This window comes from Muntiacus reevesi, chromosome 14 (genome assembly GCF_963930625.1).
Source record: "Muntiacus reevesi chromosome 14, mMunRee1.1, whole genome shotgun sequence".
Lineage (NCBI taxonomy): Eukaryota > Metazoa > Chordata > Mammalia > Artiodactyla > Cervidae > Muntiacus > Muntiacus reevesi.
The window spans coordinates 8,842,372-8,865,148 of record NC_089262.1 but is presented as its reverse complement, the minus strand read 5'-3'; the positions used below and the strand labels follow the sequence as shown (position 1 = coordinate 8,865,148).

Here is a 22,777-nt window from a genome sequence, read left to right as displayed (position 1 = left end):
CGTAATTTGCAGTCCTGACGCCAAGGGAAAATAAGGAGCCCCAGATTCAAAATCATTAAGAATTTCGGGACAGCAACAGTAGAGCAGCACCCCAAACATGGACCTTTTCAAGCACAGAACCCCGGGGCTATCCCGGTTATATCCCCACAGAGGCTTGGCAACAGAAACAGTGCCCAAAAGTTGGGGCTGAGGGGTCATGATGAGTTCACGGAAAGTCCGAGATGCTGGGAGGTTGGCGGGAGAAACCCTGCAGCTGATCTTGACTGCAAGGCTGACTTTGGGAGAGCAGTCGTGGGCTGAGAGCTGGCATCAGCTAGACCAGCCTGGGGGCGGAGTGGGGGCGTTTCTGCCAGCAGGTGAGATTCTCAAAGAATGGCTTCTGCAGAGACAGAACCAAATGGGGATAGAGACACAAAGAGATGTATTTTAAGAAACTGGTTCACATGATGGCGGGGGCTGCCAGGCTGGAAACTCAGGCAGGAGCCGATGCTGCAGTCTCACGGCTGAAATTCTTCTTCCCCGGAAACCCGGGTTTTGCTCTTGAGGCTTTCAACTGATTGGATGAGACCGACCCAGATCATCAGCGGTCATCCTGAGTTCAAGTCAGCGGATGGTGACTGCTAACCATCTGCACCAGATACTTGTAACAGCACTAGTGTGCTTAAATAACTAGGTGTGATAGCCTAACCACGCTGACACTTAAAAAGAACCACAGCCGGGGAGTAAAGAGAGACAAGCTGCTTAAAAAGAGCCTCAGGGCAAAGAAGTGGAAACCAGAAGGTTCGGGGGAGACTGGAAGTGGGCGGTGTGCAGGGGACCCAGGAGTCTCCGGAGGTGGCACTGGGGGGTGTGATCCCAGCCTCAGGGACCGGATACTGTCATCCCAGGTCAGGCCACAGACAAGATCCTGCAGTGGGCGGCTCCCACATGGGCACTGCACTCCACCCCGCAGCTCCCCAGGGACGGGTGTCAGTTTCTGATTCCAAAATGCTGGTGGGAGGAAGGGGGGCGCGAGGTACAGGCGGCCCTGTCCTAGGCCAAGCGGGGGTTGGGAAGGAAGATATCAGAGCTTAAGAGCATGAAGTCAGAACCCAGGAAAGGATGCTTTCTGATGCCCAACAATGAAGCTGCAGACTGAGCGGCAGGGGCAACCAGAGAAGGTGCAGGAACAGCCCCCCAGCCCCCGGGGTGAGGCTGGGCATCGGTCACCGGGGCAAGTACCCAGCAGCTCCACATGCCCTTGGCTTTTGGAAACAGAGGAATTTTGGGTGCCTGTGGGCAAGTCAGACATGGGTTTCTTTGATTTGGAGTTTGTGCATGTGTGTGTTTTCATTTTTAGGACCAGAGAGATCCAAAGATGTTGCAAGAAGAAGGGAAAGAACTAGCAGAGGGAAAGGTGGAAAAAGTCATGAGAGGCAGTGAGGGACAGCCGCCAAGCCAGCAGCAAGTGGGGACCAAGTCCACCCAAGAAGGGGTATCTCTCAGTGAGCACGTCCCAAGTCCTCGGCCCCGGAGACCCAGTCAAGGACAACACCAGGCTGGCCTTGCTCTCAACACAACCATCATCCCCTGATGCAAGAGCGAGAAAGGTGGGGAATCCAGACAAGCCTGAGGACGCAGACCTCCAGCCTCTCTTCAGACCAGTGGGGCCGTGCCCAAGCACAGACTCTTCAAAGAGAGATTGGCAGAGACAGTAAAGGAGATGGAAATGCAGTCCACCGGGATACCCAGGGCTTCCCTGGGGCTCAGACGGTAAAGAACCCACCTGCAATGAGGGAGACCTGGGTTCGATCCTTGGGTTGGGAAGACCCCTTGGAGGAGGGCATGTCAATCCACTCCAGTATTCTTGCCTGGAGAATCCCCATATAAGTCTATATAGTCAAAACTATGGTTTTTTCCAGTAGTCAGATACAGATCTGAGAGTTGGACCATAAAGAAGGCTGAGCCCTGAAGAACTGATGCTTTCAAACTGTGATGCTGGAGAAGACTCTTGAGAGTTCCTTGGACAGCAAGGAGACCAAGTCAATCCTAAAGGAAATCAACCCTGAATAGTCATTGGATGGTAAAGCTGAAGCTCCAATACTTTGGCCCCTTGATGCAAGGAGTCGACTCACTGGAAAAGACCCTGATGCTGGAAAGATTGAGGGCAGGAGGAGAAGGTGGCAAAAAAAGATGAGGTGGTTGGATGGCATCATCACCTCAATGGACATGAGTCTGAGTAAACTCCAGGAGATAGTGAAGGACAGGGAAGCCTGGCGTGCTGTAGTTCATAAGGCCACAAAGAGTTGGACACGACTGAGCGACTAAACAACAAGGGGTACCCAGAGTTCGCATCAGAACCCCCTGGAGGGCTGCGAACACAGTAGGGATCCCACCCCAGAGTTCCCAATTCCCAGGTCCCCACGGACACTGCTGGATGGGGGCCACACTTTGAGGAGCTCAGTGACAGATCAGCAAATGCAAGCAGAGGTGAATTAAAAGGACAGCTCTGCCCAAGGCTCACTGTGACATGGCTAAAACTTAAGGCTTTGCATACTTTTTTTTTAAAGGTGACGTCTTACCATATACCGTAATTTACCAGAAATTTACAGTTAAGATCTTGAAAGGAGATACTAGTTGCTCAGGGTTGGAGGGGATGGAGAATAGAAGGGAACAGCTGAGGGGTACAAGGTTTCTTTCTGAGATGAATGTTCTAACAGGGACTGTGGTGATGCCTGCACACATCTGTGAATATACTAAAAAGCACTGAATTGTAAACTTTTAAATGAGTGAATTGTATACTATGTGAATTATATATCAACACTGTTTTAAAAAAAAAACAATACATTTTCTTCACTTTCCTTTTCAGATTACTTCCTTTAATTTTGCATTTTGGGGATTTCCCATCACGTAGAACTTGAAAGGTTTAGTTTCCTTTGAGAATTTTTTTTTTCTATTTCAAGGCATCTTCTGACTACTTAATTTTCAACAGTTTCATTTTACACATCTAAGCTTCTTTTTAAAATCCCAGAAAAGCAGGATTCTCTATTTTTAGAGAGGGAGATTCTCTACATGTAAACCCATCCCATGGTCCACATACAGACTCTGGAATTTTTTGAGTAAGAGACCTGCACATATATTTCCACAAATATTAAAAAAAAAAAAAACTATGTACCTTTTCTGCAAGTGGAAAGACACTTTAAATGCATTAAATATACATATATATATCCTTTCAGCAACTGATGTGTTTTGCTATAGATTAAATGTCTGTGTCCCCCCAAAATTCATACACTGAAATCCTAACCCTCAGGTGTGATGGTCCTAGGAGGTGGGGCCTTTGGGGGATTGGATCATGAAGGTGGATGAGCATTCTTATAACGAGACCCTACAAGGCCCCTTCCCTGGTTCTGTCAAGTGAAGATTCAGAGAAGATGGCCCTCTGTGAACCAGGAATCGAGCCCTCATCAGACACTGAGTCTGCAGGGCCCTGATCTTGAATTTCCAGCCTCCAGAGCTGTGAAAACTAAATATCTGATTTTTATAAGCCACTCAGCCTGGTGTTCTGTCACAGGAGTCCAAATGGATGAAAACACATTTTAATAGCTAACATTCAGTAATATCCACTTCTCTGGGGGCAGAAAAGGTCTCTTTTCTTCTTGCCTGGGTGCCTGCTAAGTCGCTCACTCGTGTCTGACTCTGCGACCCCATGGACTATAGTCCTTCAGGCTGCTCTGTCCATGGAATTCTCCAGGCAAGAATACTGGAGTGGGTTACCATGCCCTCCTCGGGGGATCTTCCTGACTCAGGGATTGAACCCACATCTCTGATGTCTCCTGCAGTGGCGGGCAGATTCTCTAGCACCACCTGGGAAGTCCCTCTGCTCTTCTAACTTTGACTCTTTTCTAAAGTACTCACGTCATTAACAAGGAAGCATGGACCTGCACATATTTGCCAAAACTTATGTCGAGGGACTTCCCTGGCGGTCCACTGGTTAAGAATCCACCGTGAATGCATGGGACACGGGTTTGATCCCTGGTGGGGAACTAAGATCTCACACGCCACAGGGCAACCAAGCCCTCCAGGCAAAACTACAGAGCCCACGCTCCACAGCTAGAGAGCCCGCCCACCCGCTGCAACAAAAGATCCGGCATGTTGCAATGACCAGCCTGAGAGCCACAGCTAAGACCCAATGCAGCCAAATAAGTAATATATACAAAATAAATATTCTTTTAAGAAACATGTTGAAATCAAGCCATCTGCAGGTTGATAGACAGAACTTGCCAGATGCAAACAAAATGTTGATGAGTTTTTAGCTCTTTTCAAAGGCCCCTCAACCCAATTAACCTTATGTAACTTTAAGAAATAAGGTAACAGTACCTTAAGTACTTTTTGGGTCCAACGATATTATTAGTAGAATCACTGTGAGTCACTGCCTTTTGCAAATGAAGTAGGCTAACTCACTGCACTTGTGAGTGAGTGAGTCAAAGTCGCTCAGTCGTGTCCGACTCTTTGCGACCCCTTGGACTATATCCCGCCAGGCTCCTCTGTCCATGAAGAATCTCCAGGCAAGAATCCTGGAGTGGGCTGCCATTCCTTTCCCCAGGGGATCTTCCCGACCCAGGGATTGAACCCGGGTCTCCTGCATTGCAGGCGGATTCTTTATCATCTGAGCCACCAGGGAAGGCCCCCATGTACTTGTACCTCATTCTAAGCAAATCAAAGGATTTAGATTTGTTTACGCCAGACATTTAAAAATCATTGTTTCTGTTTGAAACAAATCCACCAGAGATTTCCTGGTGCATTTTATGACAAGTAGCTGAATTTTTTAAATTTTATTTTCTAATTGGAGAAAAACGGCTTTACAGTGCTGTGTTGGTTTCTGCCGTAGGACAGCGCAAATCAGCCATAATTATCCATGTACCTCCTCCCTCTTGTGCCTCCCTCTCTCCCCACCCCACCCTTCTAGGTCATCACAAGGCACCAGGCCGGGCTGCCTGGGTTACATAGCAACTTCTCACCGACTGTCTACTTTACACATGGTGGCGTATATATGTCTATGCGATTAAGTAGCTGAATTTTTTAGAGAAATGCATTTATTCTACTTTCCAGGTATAGTAGCGGAGAGGAACCCCACTCCAGGCCCTCCTGCCATGGGTCCTCACAGATCAAGGGCTCTCTGGTCTCCCAAAATCCTCCCAGGGAGATGCATCTATGCCGTGTCCCCCGCGGCTGACAGCTCTCTCGTGCGATCAAAGGACCCAGTCTAAGCGACTTCATTCAGGCAGATGCTTCCCTCTCAGCGGACGTGGCCCAGATACTGCTGCTCAGTTGTTCTGACTCTTTGCGATCCCATGGACTGCAGCGCACCAGGCTTCCCTGTCCTTCACCACCTCTTGGAGTTTACTCAAACTCATGTTCATTGAGTCGACAATGCCATCCAAACCATCTCATCCTCTGTTGTCCCCTTTTCCTCCTGCCCTCAATCTTTCCCAGCATCAGGATCTTTTCCAATGTGTCAGCTCTTCACATCAGGTGGCCAAAGTACTGGAGCTTCAGCTTCAGCATCAGTCCTCCCAATGAATATTCAGGGTCGATTTCCTTTAGGATTGACTAGTTTGATCTTACTGTCCAAAGGACTCTCAAGAGTCTTCTCCAGCACCACACTGTGAAACCATCAATTCTTCGGCACTCAGCCTTCTTTGTGGTCCAACTAGAACTTAATGCAATAGCTTTCCTCCCAAGTAGCTTTTCCAGGTTCTGCTGAAGGAGGAATTCTGTGGTCAGTGGGCCTTTCAGCTTCTGTGAGGTGACACTTTGTGTGTGGCCCCAACACATACACACATCCTAGGCAGGATGACTGGACATCCCAGTTGGCCAGGGGCACAGGGGTTTCCCAGGATGTGGGACTTTGATGCCAACACAAGGAAATTCTGGGCAGACCGGAGAGACCTGATCCCCCTTCAGCACCAGGGGGTGCTTCCCACCCACCAGCGCACATGGAGGGTGAGCCTGGGGACCTCAGAGGTGGCCTGTTCCTGCACCCATCAACAGAGGTGGACCTGTGGGTGACAAGATGCATCAGAGTCATTCCCTCCCCTGTTCCACGGTGTCCTCTATGTCCCTTTTCACTGTGGAACCACAGGCTCCCCTAAGCACTGGGTCCTCTGAAACAGGACGGTCAGCAGGCAAGAGCATCTCCAGGTGACACCAGGAATCCTCACCCTGGTCCAGCTGTCGGACCATCCCGGTGCTACCGTACACAGAATTCATTTCCTAGAAACCCACCCATTTCCTATGACGAAGGAAAGAAGGCCTGACTCAGATCCACAAAACCATCCAGGCGGCTATGTCACCGCTGCTATTTTTAGCACATGACCATTGTGTTTCCGAATACAAAGGCTGGAAGGTCTAGAAGGAAGCGATGCAGCCTGACCCTCCTGCTCACAGCAGGCAGGGCCAGGTCCTTGGGGATGCCTGGGAGGTGAAACAGAAGTGAAAGGGACTTCAGGAACCCACCGCAGCTGCTTGCTCACAGCAGAACGTCAGGACTGGGTCAGGCCCTGAGAGTCCCAGGATGTACCAGGGCTCCCTCCCAGGGCGCTGCAAGACCATGAACTCACAGGAAATGAGTTTGGACTCTGCCCACTCTCCTCCAAGCCGCCACCGCCACCACCCACAGTAAAAGGTGCTCCCGAGATGGGGTCCCAGTCCCCTGCCCTCCCCTCCCACCTTGCTTCGCCTGCACCCATGGCCCCAGCCACCACTGTCCTCAAAGTACGAACACATAACCCAAGATCTACCCTCTTAACCAACGTTTACATTTACAAAAGGGCCCTTACCAAGTGACAGACACGCTATTGGCTTGACCGCTCCTCTTTGGCTAGACGTTTAATTTGCTCCCAACTTTTCCCTTGGCTGAAATTGAAGCTGCAGGACTAGAAACCCATCTTGAGGTTAATTCACCCACAGAAATAACAGCCACCCTCACTGAGCACCCACTGTTATGCCTAAGTCACTGATTCATTCTGCCTAGAACTTCCATGAGGTTATTGTGAGTCTCATAAAAAGCATCCCCTTTTCTAGATGGGCATCCAGAGGAAACTGAGGCTGGGAAGACCCTGTGACTTGTCCAGGGTCATGTGACCAACCTAAGGCTACCATCTTTGGCCACTACACTTGCTTTCTCCTCTCAGAATAAAGTTTCATAGTTCTTCCCACAAGTGAACATGCCCATCACCAAGAGTGCAGACTCCAGTTCTGCACATCTAGGGAGGGCCTTGGATCCTGCATTTGGGAACAAACCCTAGATGATCACCTCATTGAACCAAACTTGAGTAGCAATGTTCAAACACCCAATAGTCCCATCAGTCCCGTCTCCCCATATTAACCACGTCTGATCTTGCTTTAGTTTCCAAAATCCAGTCTATTGATGTGGGAGGGCTGCAGATAAAAGGTAATGCATGCCTTCCCTCATTTTTACTAAATTTTTGATTTTGAAATAGTGGTCAACTGACACGAAGCCACCCCCTCAGCCTTCCTCCCCAGTGTCAACATCTTGCATAATTACAGTGCAAGAGCATCATGAAAGGGGCATTGCTCCATTCCACAGAGCTTGTTCAGGGGTCCCCAGTGTGTGTCTGTGTGTGTGTCTGTGTGTGTCTGTGTGTGTAGTTCTCTGCCATTGTAACCTTCGTGCAGCTCCACGTAACCACCACCATGATAGAGAAGCAGGCCTGTCCCAGCCAGAGTACCATCCACTCCTCCCCGCAGAGCCCTAACCCAGCAACCCCCAGTCTGTTCTCCATCTCTGAAAGTGAAAGTCGTTCAGTCGTGTCTGACTCTTTGCGACCCCATGGACTATACAGTTCATGGAATTCTCCAGGCCACAACACTGGAGTTGGTAACCTTTCTTTTCCCCAGGGCATCTTCCCCACCCAGAAATTGAACCCAGGTCTCCCGCATTACAGGCGGATTCTTTACCAGCTGAGCCGCAAGGGAAGCCCAAGAGAAGTTCTCCATCTCTACAACTGCATTACTTCGAGAGGATTACGTAAGTAGAACCACATGGCATATAATCCTTAGAGATTTTTTTTTCTGACTTAGCCTAATTTCTCCATCTTCCTTCCTTCCTTATTTATTCATTTCTTTGGCTGCGCTGGGTCTTCACTGCTGCGTGGGCTTTTCCCTAGCTGCAGCAAGCAGGGGTTCCTCTCTAGTTGTGGGGCACAGGCTTCTCGCTGCCCTCTTGCTGCAGAGCATGGGCTCCAGGAACACAGGATCAACCCTCGGGGCACACGGGCTTAGGTGCCCCGAGCCACGTGGGAGCTCCCCAGACCAGGGATGGAACCCGTGTCTCCTGCACTGGCAGGCCGATTCCTTACCACTGAGCCTCCAGGGAAGCCCTTTATTTTTCACGTGTCTTTCCCTATCCCAGCAAACATGCTGCTCTAAATGTGACACCCCTTACTGGCAGGCACCAGCCCTGAGCAGAGGTCCTGCCTCTCCCCTGGCCTCGCCTCCACGCCTCTCTCCGCTGGGATGTCCCTCACCAGATGTGATCTCTCACCCACGAGCCAGCTACATCTCAGAAACAGACACCAGAGGGAAATGCTTGATTCCTTCGTCTCCCCCTGCCCCATCACATGCCTGCCCTGGATCTGAACTCATTTAGAGCTGACATCGATATGCCTTTGGAAGTGTACACTGCTTTTCTGATACTTTGAAATTGCTCTCAAATCCCACCCCTCCAATACAATTTTGCCACCTACCCAACTGTCACTTTGGATTTTGCATCTCCCTTCATTTCCGTGTCCCTGACTTAGTAGAAATAAGTAAATGCCACCTTCAACTGTCTTCAAAATTCAGAAATACCACTAAAAATTGTCTCTATTCTTTTTGTACACACACTGAGTGACATCAAGGATTTTTAATATCATACTTCATCATAAAATCTGAACTCATAAACACACACAGACACCATACATACACCATTATTCTACCAACTGTCTAAAAGAATTACTTCCCAACCGTCTAGAATGAAACATATTTCCTTTGTTCGCATAGTTTAACAACTTCTCTACATCCTTATTTCTTTTAATTAAAGGAAATTACATATTGTTTTACATATGGAATTATTTTGACTTAATTTGGAGAAATTATAAAATATCACATGGTTGTGATTTAGATAATTGGGGCTTCCCTGATAGCTCAGTTGGTAAAGAATCCACCTGCAATGCAGGAGACCCTGGTTTGATTCCTGGGTCTGGAAGATCCACTGGAGAAGGGATAGGTTACCCACTCCAATATTCTTGGGCTTCCCTTGTGGCTCAGCTGGTAAAGAATCTGCCTGCAATGTGGGAGACCTGGATTCAGTCCCTGAGTTGGGAAGATCCCCTGGAGAAGGGAAAGGCTACCACTCCAGTGTTTTGGCCTGGAGAATTCCATGGACTGCATCATCCATGAGGTAGCAAAGAGTTGGGCACGACTGAGTGACTTTCATTATGATTTAGAATTACTGGACCAATAGGCTATAAAGTCAGTCTCAAAAATTTTCAAAGCATCACACAGACCATAGTCTCTGAATCAGGCTTCAAAGTTATTTTATATAAAGCCTAACAACATATATTTTAAAAAATTAAATAACATTCTAAATAAATGCTAGGTCAAAAAAAAAGAGGAAATCATTAATGTAAATGAGAATGTAACAATAATAAAATGTTACATATCAAAACTTATGGGGAAAAATGAAAGTGATACTTTGAAAGTTATATGTAGAATAAACCTGGAGGAAGGAAATAATAAAAAGGAGAGCAGAAATTAATGAAATAGCGAAAAAGGAAACAGATCCAGAACAAAAGTTGATTCTCTGAAAAGACAATAAAATACTTTTGATGAGATAAAGTCAGACGCGACTGAGGGACTAAGCAACAACATCACAAAAGAGAAACAGCTCAAATGCAAAAATGCAAAAACCCAGGATATAATATGCTATAGCAGAGATTAAAAAGAGAATTCTGTAAAAAGCTCATACTACTAACCTTTAAAACTTAGGAGAAAAAAATGGAACAGCCTCCTAGAAAAACAGAGATTACCATAATGGATTCAGGAAGAAAGAGAAAATCCGAATAATCCTATAACCATCAGTTACTGACCTAAAGGTCTGGCCAGAGGAATTGAATTTTAGTAACTTACAGTTAGTTAAATCACACTTAAAGCTTTCCCCATACTGTAAAGTTTTCCCGATACTGTAACCATATCTACTAGAAGTTGCCATTCAAAGTAGTTTTAAATAATAGCTCACTTATCATATTGACATGAAGCTTGGGCAAATAAATGAGATTCCAAAAGAATTCCTAAACTCTCTGACTGCTTTAGATTTTTATAACACCTCTGTCTTAGTCTTCCTTTACAAACATAGGATAGAAAAGAAATCAACAGTATAAAATCACCCCACAGAATTTCTGGGTAGCCCCTTCCTCAAGTGCAGCCAGGAGGCAAAGGTGGGAGGCCCAGAAACCCCTTGGAGAGGCTCATGGGAGTCAAAAGGCAGACCATGGACCATTTCTGGGTCACTCTAGAACCCAGCTCTCCTGACATATCTAGAGGCCCTCTTCCCTGGGCCCCACTTTCTTCTACTAAAAAATAGTAGGGACCACCAACCTCTGAAATCCATCCCGGCTTCAAAACCCCCTGATAATGCTTCTCCTAGGTTTCTGAAACCTACACACACACATACCAAAAGTAGCATTAAATATAACTCTGTCCATCAAAATTACAACAGGCCTTCAGGAGCTGATACTCAATGAGGCTGGATGGTTAGGACATGGGAGGTTCTTGATACTTTCTACCTGGGCACCTATCTGAAATGTTCCTCAACAAAGAAAAATTTTAACTAAACAGAAATGCTGAGGGTTAGTGAACAGCATCCACTACAAGCAAAAGCAGATTCACACTTAGAGGGTAAATCCAGGCTTGGCTTTGTAACCTACTTCAGCAGAACGGACTCTGAACCTTCCTCGCTCTGCTTGCTCCCTGGCAAGTCCGCCCTGCCTCGGAGAGCAGGCCCAGGCCAGCCTGCAGCAGGAGGAGAGGCCACAGCGCAGAGTCCAGCCACGCCAGCCGAGACTGTCCCCCGTCCCGGCAGCTGCAGCCAGCCCCAGCTAAAGGCAAACCCGGCTGAGATGGGCTGGGCCGGGCCACCCTCGGCAACACGTGACTGGTGTGCACGCCCGTGAGGTTTCAGTTACTTGTTATGCAGCATTGCCGTGGCCATAGAAAACCGATACACTTACACGAAGAACACAAGGGACACTTTATGACACTACACTGGTGAATACGAGTCATCACACGTTTGTCCAAACCCCCAGAATGGCAACCCGCTCCGGTATTCTTGCCTGGGAAATCCCATGGACAGAGGAGCCTGGCGGGCTACATCCAGTCCATGGGGTCCCAAAAGAGTGGAACATGACACAGAAATGAAACAACACAATGTCTAACCCCAAGGGTGAGCCCTAAGGTAAACCATGGAGTTTGGGTGATTATGATGTATCAGTGTGACTTCATCAGTCACAGCAAACGTGCCACTCTGGTGGGGGGTGTTGACAATAGGGACAGGAGGATGCGCCTAGGGAGAGCAGAGGATATGTGGGAAATCTCTGTTCCTTCCCCTCAATTTTGCTGTGAACCGAAAATTACTCTTTAAAAAATCATGTCCTTTTTTGTGTGTGTGTTTTTTTGCCATGCCTCACAGTATGTGAAATCTTAGTTCCCCAACCAAGGATCAAACCCTTGCCCCCTACAGTGGAAGCATGAAGTCTCAAGCACTGGACTGTCAGGGAAGTCCTGTCCTTTTTCAACCAGAAAATGAAAGAAATGGGGGACTTCCTTGGTGGTCTAGTGGTTTAGACTCTGTGCTTCCACTGCAAGGAGCGCGGGTTGGATTCCTGGTCAGGGAACTAGATTCTACATGATTCTACATGCTGCAACTAAAACCGAGCCCAGCCAAATAAATCAACATTAAAAAAAAAAAATCACTTCCTCAGTGATCAGTGCAAAGGAGTAGAGGAAAACAATAGAATGGGGAAAGACTAGAGATCTCTTTAAGAAAATCAGAGATACCGAGGGAACATTTCATAAAAGGTGAGCACAGTAAAGGACAGAAATGGTAGGGACCTAAAAGAAGCAAAAGATATTAAGAAGAGGTGGCAAGAATACACAGAAAAACTATACAAAAAAGATCTTCACGACCCAGATAATCACGACGGTGTGATCACTCACCTAGAGCCAGACATTCTGGAATGTGAAGTCAAGTGGGCCTTAGGAAGTATCACTATGAACAAAGCTAGTGGAGGTGATGGAATTCCAGTTGAGCTATTTCAAATCCTGAAAGATGCTGTGAAAGTGTTGCACTCAATATGCCAGCAAATTTGGAAAACTCAGCAGTGGCCACAAGACTGGAAAAGGTCAATTTTCATTCCAATCCCAAAGAAAGGCAATGCCAAAGACTGTTCAAACTGCCACACAATTGCACTCATCTCACATGCTAGCAGAGTAATGCTCAAAATTCTCCAAGCCAGGCTTCAACAGTACCTGAACAGAGAATTTCCAGATGTTCAAGCTGGATTTAGAAAAGGAAAAGGAACCAGAGATCAAATTGTCAACATCCACTGGATCATCAAAAAAGCAAGAGAGTTCCACAAAAACACCTACTTCTGCTTTATTGACTATGCCAATAATCAATATGCCAATATTTGACTGGGTGGATCACAACTAACTGGAAAATTCTTTAAGAGATGGGAATACCAGACCACCTAACGTGCCTCCTGAGAAATCTATATGCAGGTCAAGAAGTAACAGAACCGGACAACAACAGACTGGTTCCAACTTGGGAAAGGAATACGTCAAAGCTGTATATTGTCACCCTGCTTATCTAACTTATATGCAGAGTACATCATGAAAAATGCCAGGCTGGAGGAAGCACAAGCTGGAATCAAGATTGCTGGGAGAAATATCAATAACCTCAGATATGCATAAGACACTGCTCTTATGGCAGAAAGTGAAGAGGAACTAAAGAGCCTCTTGATTAAGATGAAAGAGGAGAGTGAAAAAGCTGGCTTAAAACCCAACATTAAAAAAACTAAGATCATGGCATCTGGTCCCATCACTTCATGGCAAATAGATGGGGAAACAATGGAAACAGTCAGAGACTTTATTTTCTTGGGCTCCAAACTCACTGTAGATGGTGACTGCAGCCATTCCTGAGCCAATCGAGCAAATGGGTGGAGGGGGTCTTTGAAACATTTCAGCAAGAGGCCCTGGAACTTAAACATGTAAGAGAAGAATCCCATCAAGAGAGGAGGGGGACTTCCCTAGTGGTCCAGTGGTTAGGGCTTCTGCTTTCACTGCTGAGGACCTGGATTTAATATCTGGCCACGGAACTAAGTTCTGATAAGCCACATGGCATGACCAGAATAAGTTTATTTAAAAAAAAAAAAAAGAAAGAAAGGAGTACAATATTTTCAAGGTTACAAAATTGGGCCTAATTTGGTTCAAGAGTTGTCTGACATTCAAACCGCCGTTCTGTAACAGTGAACACAGCACAAACACTTCCTTTGGTTTCAGTCCTCTCTGCAGAGCTGTCAGGAGCTTACCTCCGGAGAGAAGTGAAGAATTAAGAAGGAGAATTGTCCCCGAGTCAGCGGGAACAAAACAAGCATAAATCTACAAGACAGCAGAGCACACTCTGAATACTTCTGAAGGATTGTTTGACAAATATTTACATGTTGCATATTCAATTATGCAATCCTTTTAGAACAATAAATATTTTAGAAGGAGCCTCTGCTGAGCCATGTCCAAAATTCTACAGATCTCAGGAGCCAGGAAACGACAGACCTTTTTATTTTTCTTGGCCATGCAGCGCAGCACGGGGGATCTAGTTCTCTGACCAGGGATTGAAGCCTCACCCCTTGCATTGGAAACCTGGACTCTTAACCACTGGACCATCAGGGAAGTCCCCAGAACACATCTTCTTAAACAAAACAAGTCTGATCCTTAGTTAACTCCAGCAAAATGAAACCTCTCTCAGCTCAGCAAACTCTCTTCTTGACGGACCAGAGGCTGACAGCTCAATAAACACAACCCCTAAAAAGCCTTTAGAGACATTTTTCTCCCGGGAAGCTGCTATCTGCAGCCTGTGAGCAGTTCAGCTGTTGTTGTCTGGACACTCAGTCGTATCCGGACTCTTTGCGACCCCATGGACTGTAGCCTGCCAGGCTCCTCTGTCTGGGGGATTTCCCAGGCAAGAATGCTGGAGTGGGTAGTCACTTCCTTCTCCAGGGGATCTTCCCAGCCCAGGGATGGAACCAGCAGCTTCTGCATCAGCAGGTGGATTCTTTACCACTGACTCACCAGGAAGGCCCAAGTGGTCTACTAGTTAAGGCAATTACCCTTCTCCTCCAGCAAAAACACTCAGGCTTTCCATAAGCTTTTTACTGCTACTAATCACAGACCAGCACCCAAAGAGTCCTGCCTCAGGGCCTTTGCACTTGCCGTGCCCTCTTCCTGATGTGCCCTTCCCGAGTTTTCTTCTCTGCATCTTTCCATTTTAAATGTTGTGACTCGGGTTTTTTTTTTTTTTTTTTTTTTGGCTGTGCTGGGTCTTCGTGGCTACGATCAGGCTTTCCCTACTTGCAGCACGCAGGCTTCTCACTGAGGCGGCTCCTCGTGTTGCATAGCAAGGCTCTAGGGTGCTCGGGCTTCAGCGTTGCGGCACACGAGCTTCGCTGCCCCGGGACACATGGAATCTTCCCGGGCAGGATCCGCCCATGTCCCCTGCGTCGGCAGGTGGATTCCTGACCACCGAGCCACCAAGGAAGCCCTGTTCTCTCTGCCTTTGCTAGAACGTCACCTGTTCTCTCAAATGACCACCCTACCTACCGATGCAGCCCTCCATCTCTGAACCCGGACCGTCCTCCCTGGCTCCAGGAGCTGCTGACCTGGCTGGGGACAGGAGGAAAGACTTCCCTGAGGAGATGCCCTGAAGCTGAAGGCAGTGAGCGGCTGAGTCGTGTGCCGTGTGCGGAGGGGCATCACAGCCCCGAGGCCGGACACAGGCACGCTGACACCGGATTTCCCAGCTTCCCATTTCTTAGCCAGCTGCTTCGGGCCAAGTAATAGTACCGGGCCCTCAGCAGCTAGCCCCGGGGAGCCCCTCCAGCCTCAGCGGCCACACTGTCCCGCACCGTGACCAACCACCGCCTTGGTGCCATCTGCCTGCCTAGAAAGTCCTCCCACCACCACCTCCAAAAGTCACCCTTCACTGGGCTTCCCTGACTGTCCTCAGCTCCTGGCTTCCGAGACACCTGCTCTGCACTTCTACAGAGCTCCTCTCACGTCCTGCCTCTGGCTGTGAGCACTGGGCGCTACTACCCTCTAAGCACTGGGTGCTGTTACTCTCTAAGCACTGGGTGCTGTTACTCTCTAAGCACTGGGCGCTGCTACCCTCTAAGCACTGGGTACTATTGCTCTCTAAGCACTGGGCGCTGTTACTCTCTAAGCACTGGGTGCTGTTACTCTCTGAGCACTGGGCGCTGCTACCCTCTAAGCCCTGGGTGCTGTTACTCTCTAAGCACTGGGTGCTACTACCCTCTAAGCACTGGGCGCTGCTACCCTCTAAGCACTGGGTGCTGTTACTCTCTAAGCACTGGGCGTTGTTACCCTCTAAGCACTGGGTGCTGTTACTCTCTAAGCACTGGGCGCTGCTACCCTCTAAGCACTGGGTGCTGTTACTCTCTAAGCACTGGGCGCTGCTACCCTCTAAGCACTGGGTACTGTTACTCTCTAAGCACTGGGTACTGTTACTCTGCAAGCACTGGGTGCTACTACCCTCTAAGCACTGGGTGCTGTTACTCTCTAAGCACTGGACGCTGCTACCCTCTAAGCACTGGGTGCTGTTACTCTCTAAGCACTGGGTGCTACTACCCTCTAAGCACTGGGTACTGTTACTAAGCACTGGGTGCTACTACCCTCTAAGCACTGGGTACTATTACTCTCTGAGCACTGGGTGCTATTACTGTCTAAGCACTGGGTGCTGTTACTCTCTAAGCACTGGGTGCTATTACTGTCTAAGCACTGGGTGCTGTTACTCTCTAAGCACTGGGCGCTGCTACCCTCTAAGCACTGGGTACTGTTACTCTCTAAGCACTGGGCGCTGCTACCCTCTAAGCACTGGGTACTGTTACTCTCTAAGCACTGGGTGCTGTTACTCTCTAAGCACTGGGTGCTGTTACTCTCTAAGCACTGGGTGCTGCTACTCCCTAAGCACTGGGCGCTGCTACCCTCTAAGCACTGGGTACTGTTACTCTCTAAGCACTGGGTGCTGTTACTCTCTAAGCACTGGGTGCTGTTACTCTCTAAGCACTGGGTGCTGCTACTCCCTAAGCACTGGGCGCTGCTACCCTCTAAGCACTGGGTACTGTTACTCTCTAAGCACTGGGTGCTACTACCCTCTAAGCACTGGGTACTGTTACTAAGCACTGGGTGCTACTACCCTCTAAGCATGGGTACTATTACTCTCTGAGCACTGGGTGCTATTACTGTCTAAGCACTGGGTGCTGTTACTCTCTAAGCACTGGGTGCTACTACCCTCTAAGCACTGGGTGCTATTACTATCTAAGCACTGGGTGCTGTTACTCTCTAAGCACTGGGTGCTATTACTCTCTAAGCACTGGGCGCTGCTACCCTCTAAGCACTGGGTACTGTTACTCTCTAAGCACTGGGTGCTACTACCCTCTAAGCACTGGGTACTGTTACTAAGCACTGGGTGCTACTACCCTCTAAGCACTGGGTACTATTACTCTGAGCACTGGGTGCTATTACTGTCTAAGCACTGGGTGCTGTTACTCTCTAAGCACTGGGTGCTACTACCCTCTAAGCACTGGGTGCTATTACTATCTAAGCACTGGGTGCTGTTACTCTCTAAGCACTGGGTGCTATTACTCTCTAAGCACTGGGCGCTGCTACCCTCTAAGCACTGGGTACTGTTACTCTCTAAGCACTGGGTGCTATTACTCTCTAAGCACTGGGTGCTGTTACTAAGCACTGGGTGCTACTACCCTCTAAGCACTGGGTACTATTACTCTCTGAGCACTGGGTGCTATTACTGTCTAAGCACTGGGTGCTGTTACTCTCTAAGCACTGGGTGCTATTACTGTCTAAGCCCTGGGTGCTATTACTCTCTAAGCACTGGGTACTGTTACTCTCTAAGCACTGGGCGCTGCTACCCTCTAAGCACTGGGTACTGTTACTCTCTAAGCACTGGGTACTGTTACTCTCCAAGCACTGGGTGCTACTACCCTCTAAGCACTGGGTACTGTTACTCTCTGAGCACTGGGTGCTACTACCCTCTAAGCACTGGGTACTATTACTCTCTGAGCACTGGGTGCTATTACTGTCTAAGCACTGGGTGCTGTTACTCTCTAAGCACTGGGCGCTACTACCCTCTAAGCACTGGGTACTGTTACTCTCTAAGCACTGGGCGCTGCTACCCTCTAAGCACTGGGTGCTGTTACTCTCTAAGCACTGGGTGCTACTACCCTCTAAGCACTGGGTACTGTTACTAAGCACTGGGTGCTACTACCCTCTAAGCACTGGGTACTATTACTCTCTGAGCACTGGGTGCTATTACTGTCTAAGCACTGGGTGCTGTTACTCTCTAAGCACTGGGCGCTACTACCCTCTAAGCACTGGGTGCTGTTACTCTCTAAGCACTGGGCGCTGCTACCCTCTAAGCACTGGGTACTGTTACTCTCTAAGCACTGGGCGCTGCTACCCTCTAAGCACTGGGTACTGTTACTCTCTAAGCACTGGGTGCTGTTACTCTCTAAGCACTGGGTGCTGTTACTCTCTAAGCACTGGGTGCTACTACCCTCTAAGCACTGGGTGCTATTACTGTCTAAGCACTGGGTGCTGTTACTCTCTAAGCACTGGGTGCTATTACTGTCTAAGCCCTGGGTGCTATTACTCTCTAAGCACTGGGTGCTACTACCCTCTAAGCACTGGGTACTGTTACTCTCTAAGCACTGGGTGCTATTACTGTCTAAGCACTGGGTGCTGTTACTCTCTAAGCACTGGGCGCTGCTACCCTCTAAGCACTGGGTGCTATTACTGTCTAAGCACTGGGTGCTGTTACTCTCTAAGCACTGGGTGCTACTACTCTCTAAGCACTGGGTACTGTTACTCTCTAAGCACTGGGTGCTATTACTCTCTAAGCACTGGGTACTATTGCTCTCTAAGCACGGGTTACTATTACTATCTAAGCACTGGGTACTATTGCTCTCTAAGCACTGGGTGCTGTTACTCTCTAAGCACTGGGTACTATTGCTCTCTAAGCACTGGGTACTGTTACTCTCTAAACACTGGGTACTATTGCTCTCTAAGCACTGGTTACTATTACTGTCTAAGCACTGGGTGCTATTATTGTCTAAGTACTGGGTACTATTACTCTCTGAGTACTGGGCACTATTACTCTCTAAGCACTGGGTACTATTGCTCTGAGTTCTTCCTCAACTAAAAGGTGAAGACTCTCAAGGCAGAGACTGTTTGATTCAGGAGACTCTGCAGCGCCCACTCATGCCTTGCACACAGTAGGTCTGCAGTGAACGCTCATCAGTGACTCACTACCCCATGTGCTACAGGGTCGTGTCTTGGTCCTTGTGACACTTCAGTCTTTCAAAGTGCTTCAGAAAGACAGAGGCTGTTTGATAACAGGATCAAGAAGCCACCGGGAAGAACAGAAGCTCTCGCCTCACCCCCTCAAAGCCCAGAACACAGGACCCACTCCTTCTGATCAGAAGATAAAAGGGCTTGATGGGCTGTGGGTCTTTGTCATTGATGGGCTGTGGGCCATTTCTCCATCCTAATGTGGTGTGGAGCAGAGAGGAGGCTCAGAACAGAAAAATGAAGGGAGACTCTGTAATCAAGGGGAAAAGCACAAAGGAAAATAGCTTTGCCTGGCCGCAAGAACATTTTTTTTAAACCAGGAGGATGTCTCTTCCGAGCATGGAGAAGGTAGGTGAGTAAAAAACAGGACAAGACAATAAACACGGCCTAGCGCTGTGCGCTAGGGATCCAGTGCTCAGTAGCCCAGCATATTGAAGCTGCGGACTGCACCGCATCACTGCAGAGAAACTGAGGCAGAGAGGCGCTGAGAGGCCGGAGCTGGCCACCCCTGACTCTGCACTGAGGGAGAGGCCTTCACAGTGAAAGTTGCTGAGTCGTGTCTGACTCTTTGTGACTCAATGGACTGTACAGTCTGTGGAATTCTCCAGGCCAGAATATTGGAGTGGGTAGCCTTTCCCTTCTCCAGGGGATCCTCCCAATCCAGGGATCGAACCCAGGTCTCCCACATTGCAGGCGGATTTTTTACCAACTGAGCCACAAGGGAAGCCCTCCAGGCGGTCACAAGAGGCCCCAAAACTCAGTGCGACACACCCACGCCCCTTGGGGACGGTTCACGTTGTCCTCAGCGGTCCCCAGTACAGCTGCTTTCCAACTTTTATCTTTTGCCCCCAAAGGAAACACAACCAAGCTCAGCCTAATGGAGCCCAGAGTGGGGGCTGGGCAACCCAGGCCCCAGGAGACCCCAAAGCTGCCCCCAACAGGGGAGAGATCCACCCCACTCCTGACCCTTCCTGACCCTTGTCAGGCTTCCTTTAAGGCAGCCCCCAGTTACCTGCTTCAGGAAACTGAGGTCTGCCGTGAACATCTGTGAAAAGTCACCTTGGTAAAAGCGAAAGCAGAGCTGCACAGTCAGCCCGGGCCGCCTGGCGGCCAGAGGGAAGGCTGGGGTGCAGGCATCCCCGGGGTGTCCCAGGGCCACCGGGGTGATGCTTCCCACGCGGGCCCCTCTCCAGCTCTAGGAGCCTTCGGAATCTAGGGGCCAGCACCACCTGACACATTACACCAAGCGGAGAGCCTTCCCCAAGTTCAACTGCGGTGTCAAGTTCAACCATACCTGCAGGGGCTCCAGTCTGCCTGAGCCCGGCCCAGATCACAGGCAGGGGAGGAACACCCGCGCGCGCCCGAACCCGCCCCTGGATAAACCAAAGGCACCCGACTCCCCCGGTTTCCAAGGAGACGCACTTCCTTCCCATCAGTGTGGGATCCCCCCCAGCAAAGGCACCTGCGCTCCGGCTGCGCGCCAGGCGGAGGCTGCCCATCCCGCGGGACCCAGGGACCGGGACAGCCAGGGAGACCGCGGTCACTGTCGGCTGGGCACCGGCCCCCGGGCACCTGGCCGCCGCGCTCGCACTGCGGTCTGTCTCCTCCCGCGACTTCGGTGGGCTGCGTTCCGAGAGCCAGTCCTTCTCGAGCCAACTTTTTCTTTTTTTCTCGGTGTTTCTCATCGTCCCTGAGTCTTGTCATGACTCATGGATCCCTCGTGCTTCTCCCCACCCCCACGCCCGCCTGCCCTGCGGGTGTGCTCCCGCCGCCCGGCTGCGCTCCCTGCCCGGGACCTGCCCGGTGGAGGGGGGCGCGGGATGGCCCCCGGCTCTCCGCGGTGACCGTGCGGATAGCCCAATCGGAGATCGCGTCGGCCGGCCACCGTGCGGGTCACCGGGCGCGGCCGCGCGTGGGCAGGGGGAGGGATGCAAGGAAGCAGGGGGTCCCAGAGCCAACTCCTAACTCGGGAGGTGAGCAGAAGCCGACCCGCGCTAGGGAGTGGAAGGCAAAACGCAGGGGCAGCTAGAGGACCGAACCCTGGGGGCGCTGGGGGCGACTGGGGCATTTTGCAGAAGGGGTTTCCCCTGCAGGCAAGGAGGGTTGACCGTCAGAGTGGACCCGGAGTGAAGGGACCCTAGAGACGCCCCAACTCAGATCCCAGGGCGGGCCCCAGGGGAGCATCGGAAGACTCCGCGGGCGGGAAACTAGAAGGGGCTGCGGTAAGCACGCGGGTCTGGCGACGGTCCCCGCGGCGCCGTGACCTCGGAGAAATCGTGCGGCTCCCTCCGGCCCGAGATGGGCAGGCCGCCCAGGGCGCCGCGCACACCGCGCGCCCATGGGGCCGGGAAACGGCGCTCTCGGCCGCGGCAAAGTCACCGCCGGGCGTGGACCGAGGAGGGCGGAGGGGCCCCGCACCCCGCGCGGGCGCGCTCTTACCCGGCCGTTGCGATCGGTCTCCTGCACCTCCTCGGCGCTGGGCCCCCGCCGCACCAGCGCCCTCAGCAGCCCCACGTCGTTGGCGCAGGCGGCGCGCAGGAGGGTCGCCGCCTCCGGGACGCCCTCCGGAACGGCCTCCGGAGCGCTCTCCGCGCTCACCGAGCTGTACTCCTCCTCGTCTCCGTAAGGGTAGAAGGAGTCGTCCGAGGCGATGCTGCGGGTGTCGGGCAGACTTGAGAAGTCCTCGTACTCCTCGTAGTCAGCTGGGTCCTCCCCGGCCTGCGCGTCCCGGGGTGGGGACGGTGGCTCTGGGGACACGCGGCGCGCCCCGCCGCCCTCCGGCCCGGGCCCGGCCAGCAGCACCATGCCGGCGGCCGGGGCGCGGGCCGGGGGGCCGGGGAGCGGGCCGGGAGCCGGGGACGCCGGGCGCGCACCGAGGTCACCGCCCCTTGTCCCCGGCAGCCCCAGAAAAGCAGGAGGGCTCTGCGCGCGCCAGCTCGGCGGAAACGCGCGCCGGGCGGCCGCGCTGCAAGACTCGAGTCACCGGAGGCTGGAGAAAGCCCCTCGAGGGTAGGAGGAGCCGCGGGGGCTTTCCGAGCGCGGCGGCGGGCGCGGGCGGGGACCGCGCGGGAAGAGGGCGGGGGTGGCCGAGCCCGAGGAGGCGTGCGCCCCGGGGTCCCGCGCCGCCCCCCCAACCCGGCGCGATCCTGGCAAAAGTTAAGAGTCAAGCAGGGGGCGCCTCGGCCCCGCGGGTTCGGTGCAGCCGGCTGCTGTGCCCGGGAGCTGAGAAATGCGCACGCGGGAGAACCAGAAGCGACTACCAAAGAACCCGAACGCCCTCGTGGCTGGCGGCCCCGCCCCTGCTCTCGGGATGAGAGTGACGGTGGGGGTCGGAGGACGCAGCGGGCTGAGCCGTCGGGAACACCAAATCCCCGGGCGCGGTGCCGCCCCGGGCGTCAGGCCTGCGGGCTGGGGTGGCCGGGTGAGGAGGGAGTTGGGGGGTAGTTTCTCGGTGTCTGAGACACCCAGCCTGTTTGTGCATTTTTTTCCGGGAGTCTGGGCTCCGGGGCCAACTTCGCTCCCGCGTTAAGACCGCCCTGGGCACCGAGGACGGGTGGAAGCTTGGGAGATGGCGTCCAGCTGGGGACCCTGCCCCTCTGAGCCGGGAGCTCCGGGCTGCCCCGGGGCCGTCCCAGGCCGAGACAGGACGGGGGACCCGGCAGAGGACCCGGGCCAGCAGTCACTTTCAGATGGCTTCTCAAAGAGCGCCCCGGAGCCGCTGTCCCGGAGTCGATGGGGGGGAGGGGGGTGACATCTGGGTGGGAAGGAGCGGCTCCAGGCCCGAAGGGTTCCCCCCTCCCTCACCCTGGCCAGGGTCCCTTTATCTGCGGAGTCAAGACGGATTCACGGGCGGAAGCCACCACCCCGGCTCCGACTTCGCGGCTGCTTGCCAAACAGAGAGCCGGCCCGCAGCGGCGGCCCGGGTCCCACCCCCGAACCCCACCCCACCCCGGTCCCCCCAGGCTGGAGCCTGGCCTACCCAAGCCCACCCCGCCCCGTCGGTCCCAGCGCAGGGGGTGAGGACTCGCCGCGGGGAGCCTCTGACCTCCCAGAGGAGGAGGCACCGTGGGACCGTGGGGCA

General features: G+C 51.6%; 1 protein-coding gene across 2 annotated transcripts in view; it reads right to left on the bottom strand.

Moving 5' to 3' along the window:
* The window catches only part of ANKRD33B (ankyrin repeat domain 33B), a 100,079-nt gene extending 78,578 nt beyond the window's left edge, over positions 1–21,501 (bottom strand). For both annotated transcript variants that reach the window (XM_065905717.1, XM_065905718.1), the window contains exon 1: positions 21,136–21,501. In XM_065905717.1, the coding sequence (XP_065761789.1) occupies positions 21,136–21,501 (366 nt within the window). The remainder of the gene's footprint in view (positions 1–21,135) is intronic.
* Positions 21,502–22,777: the final 1,276 nt, after the last annotated feature.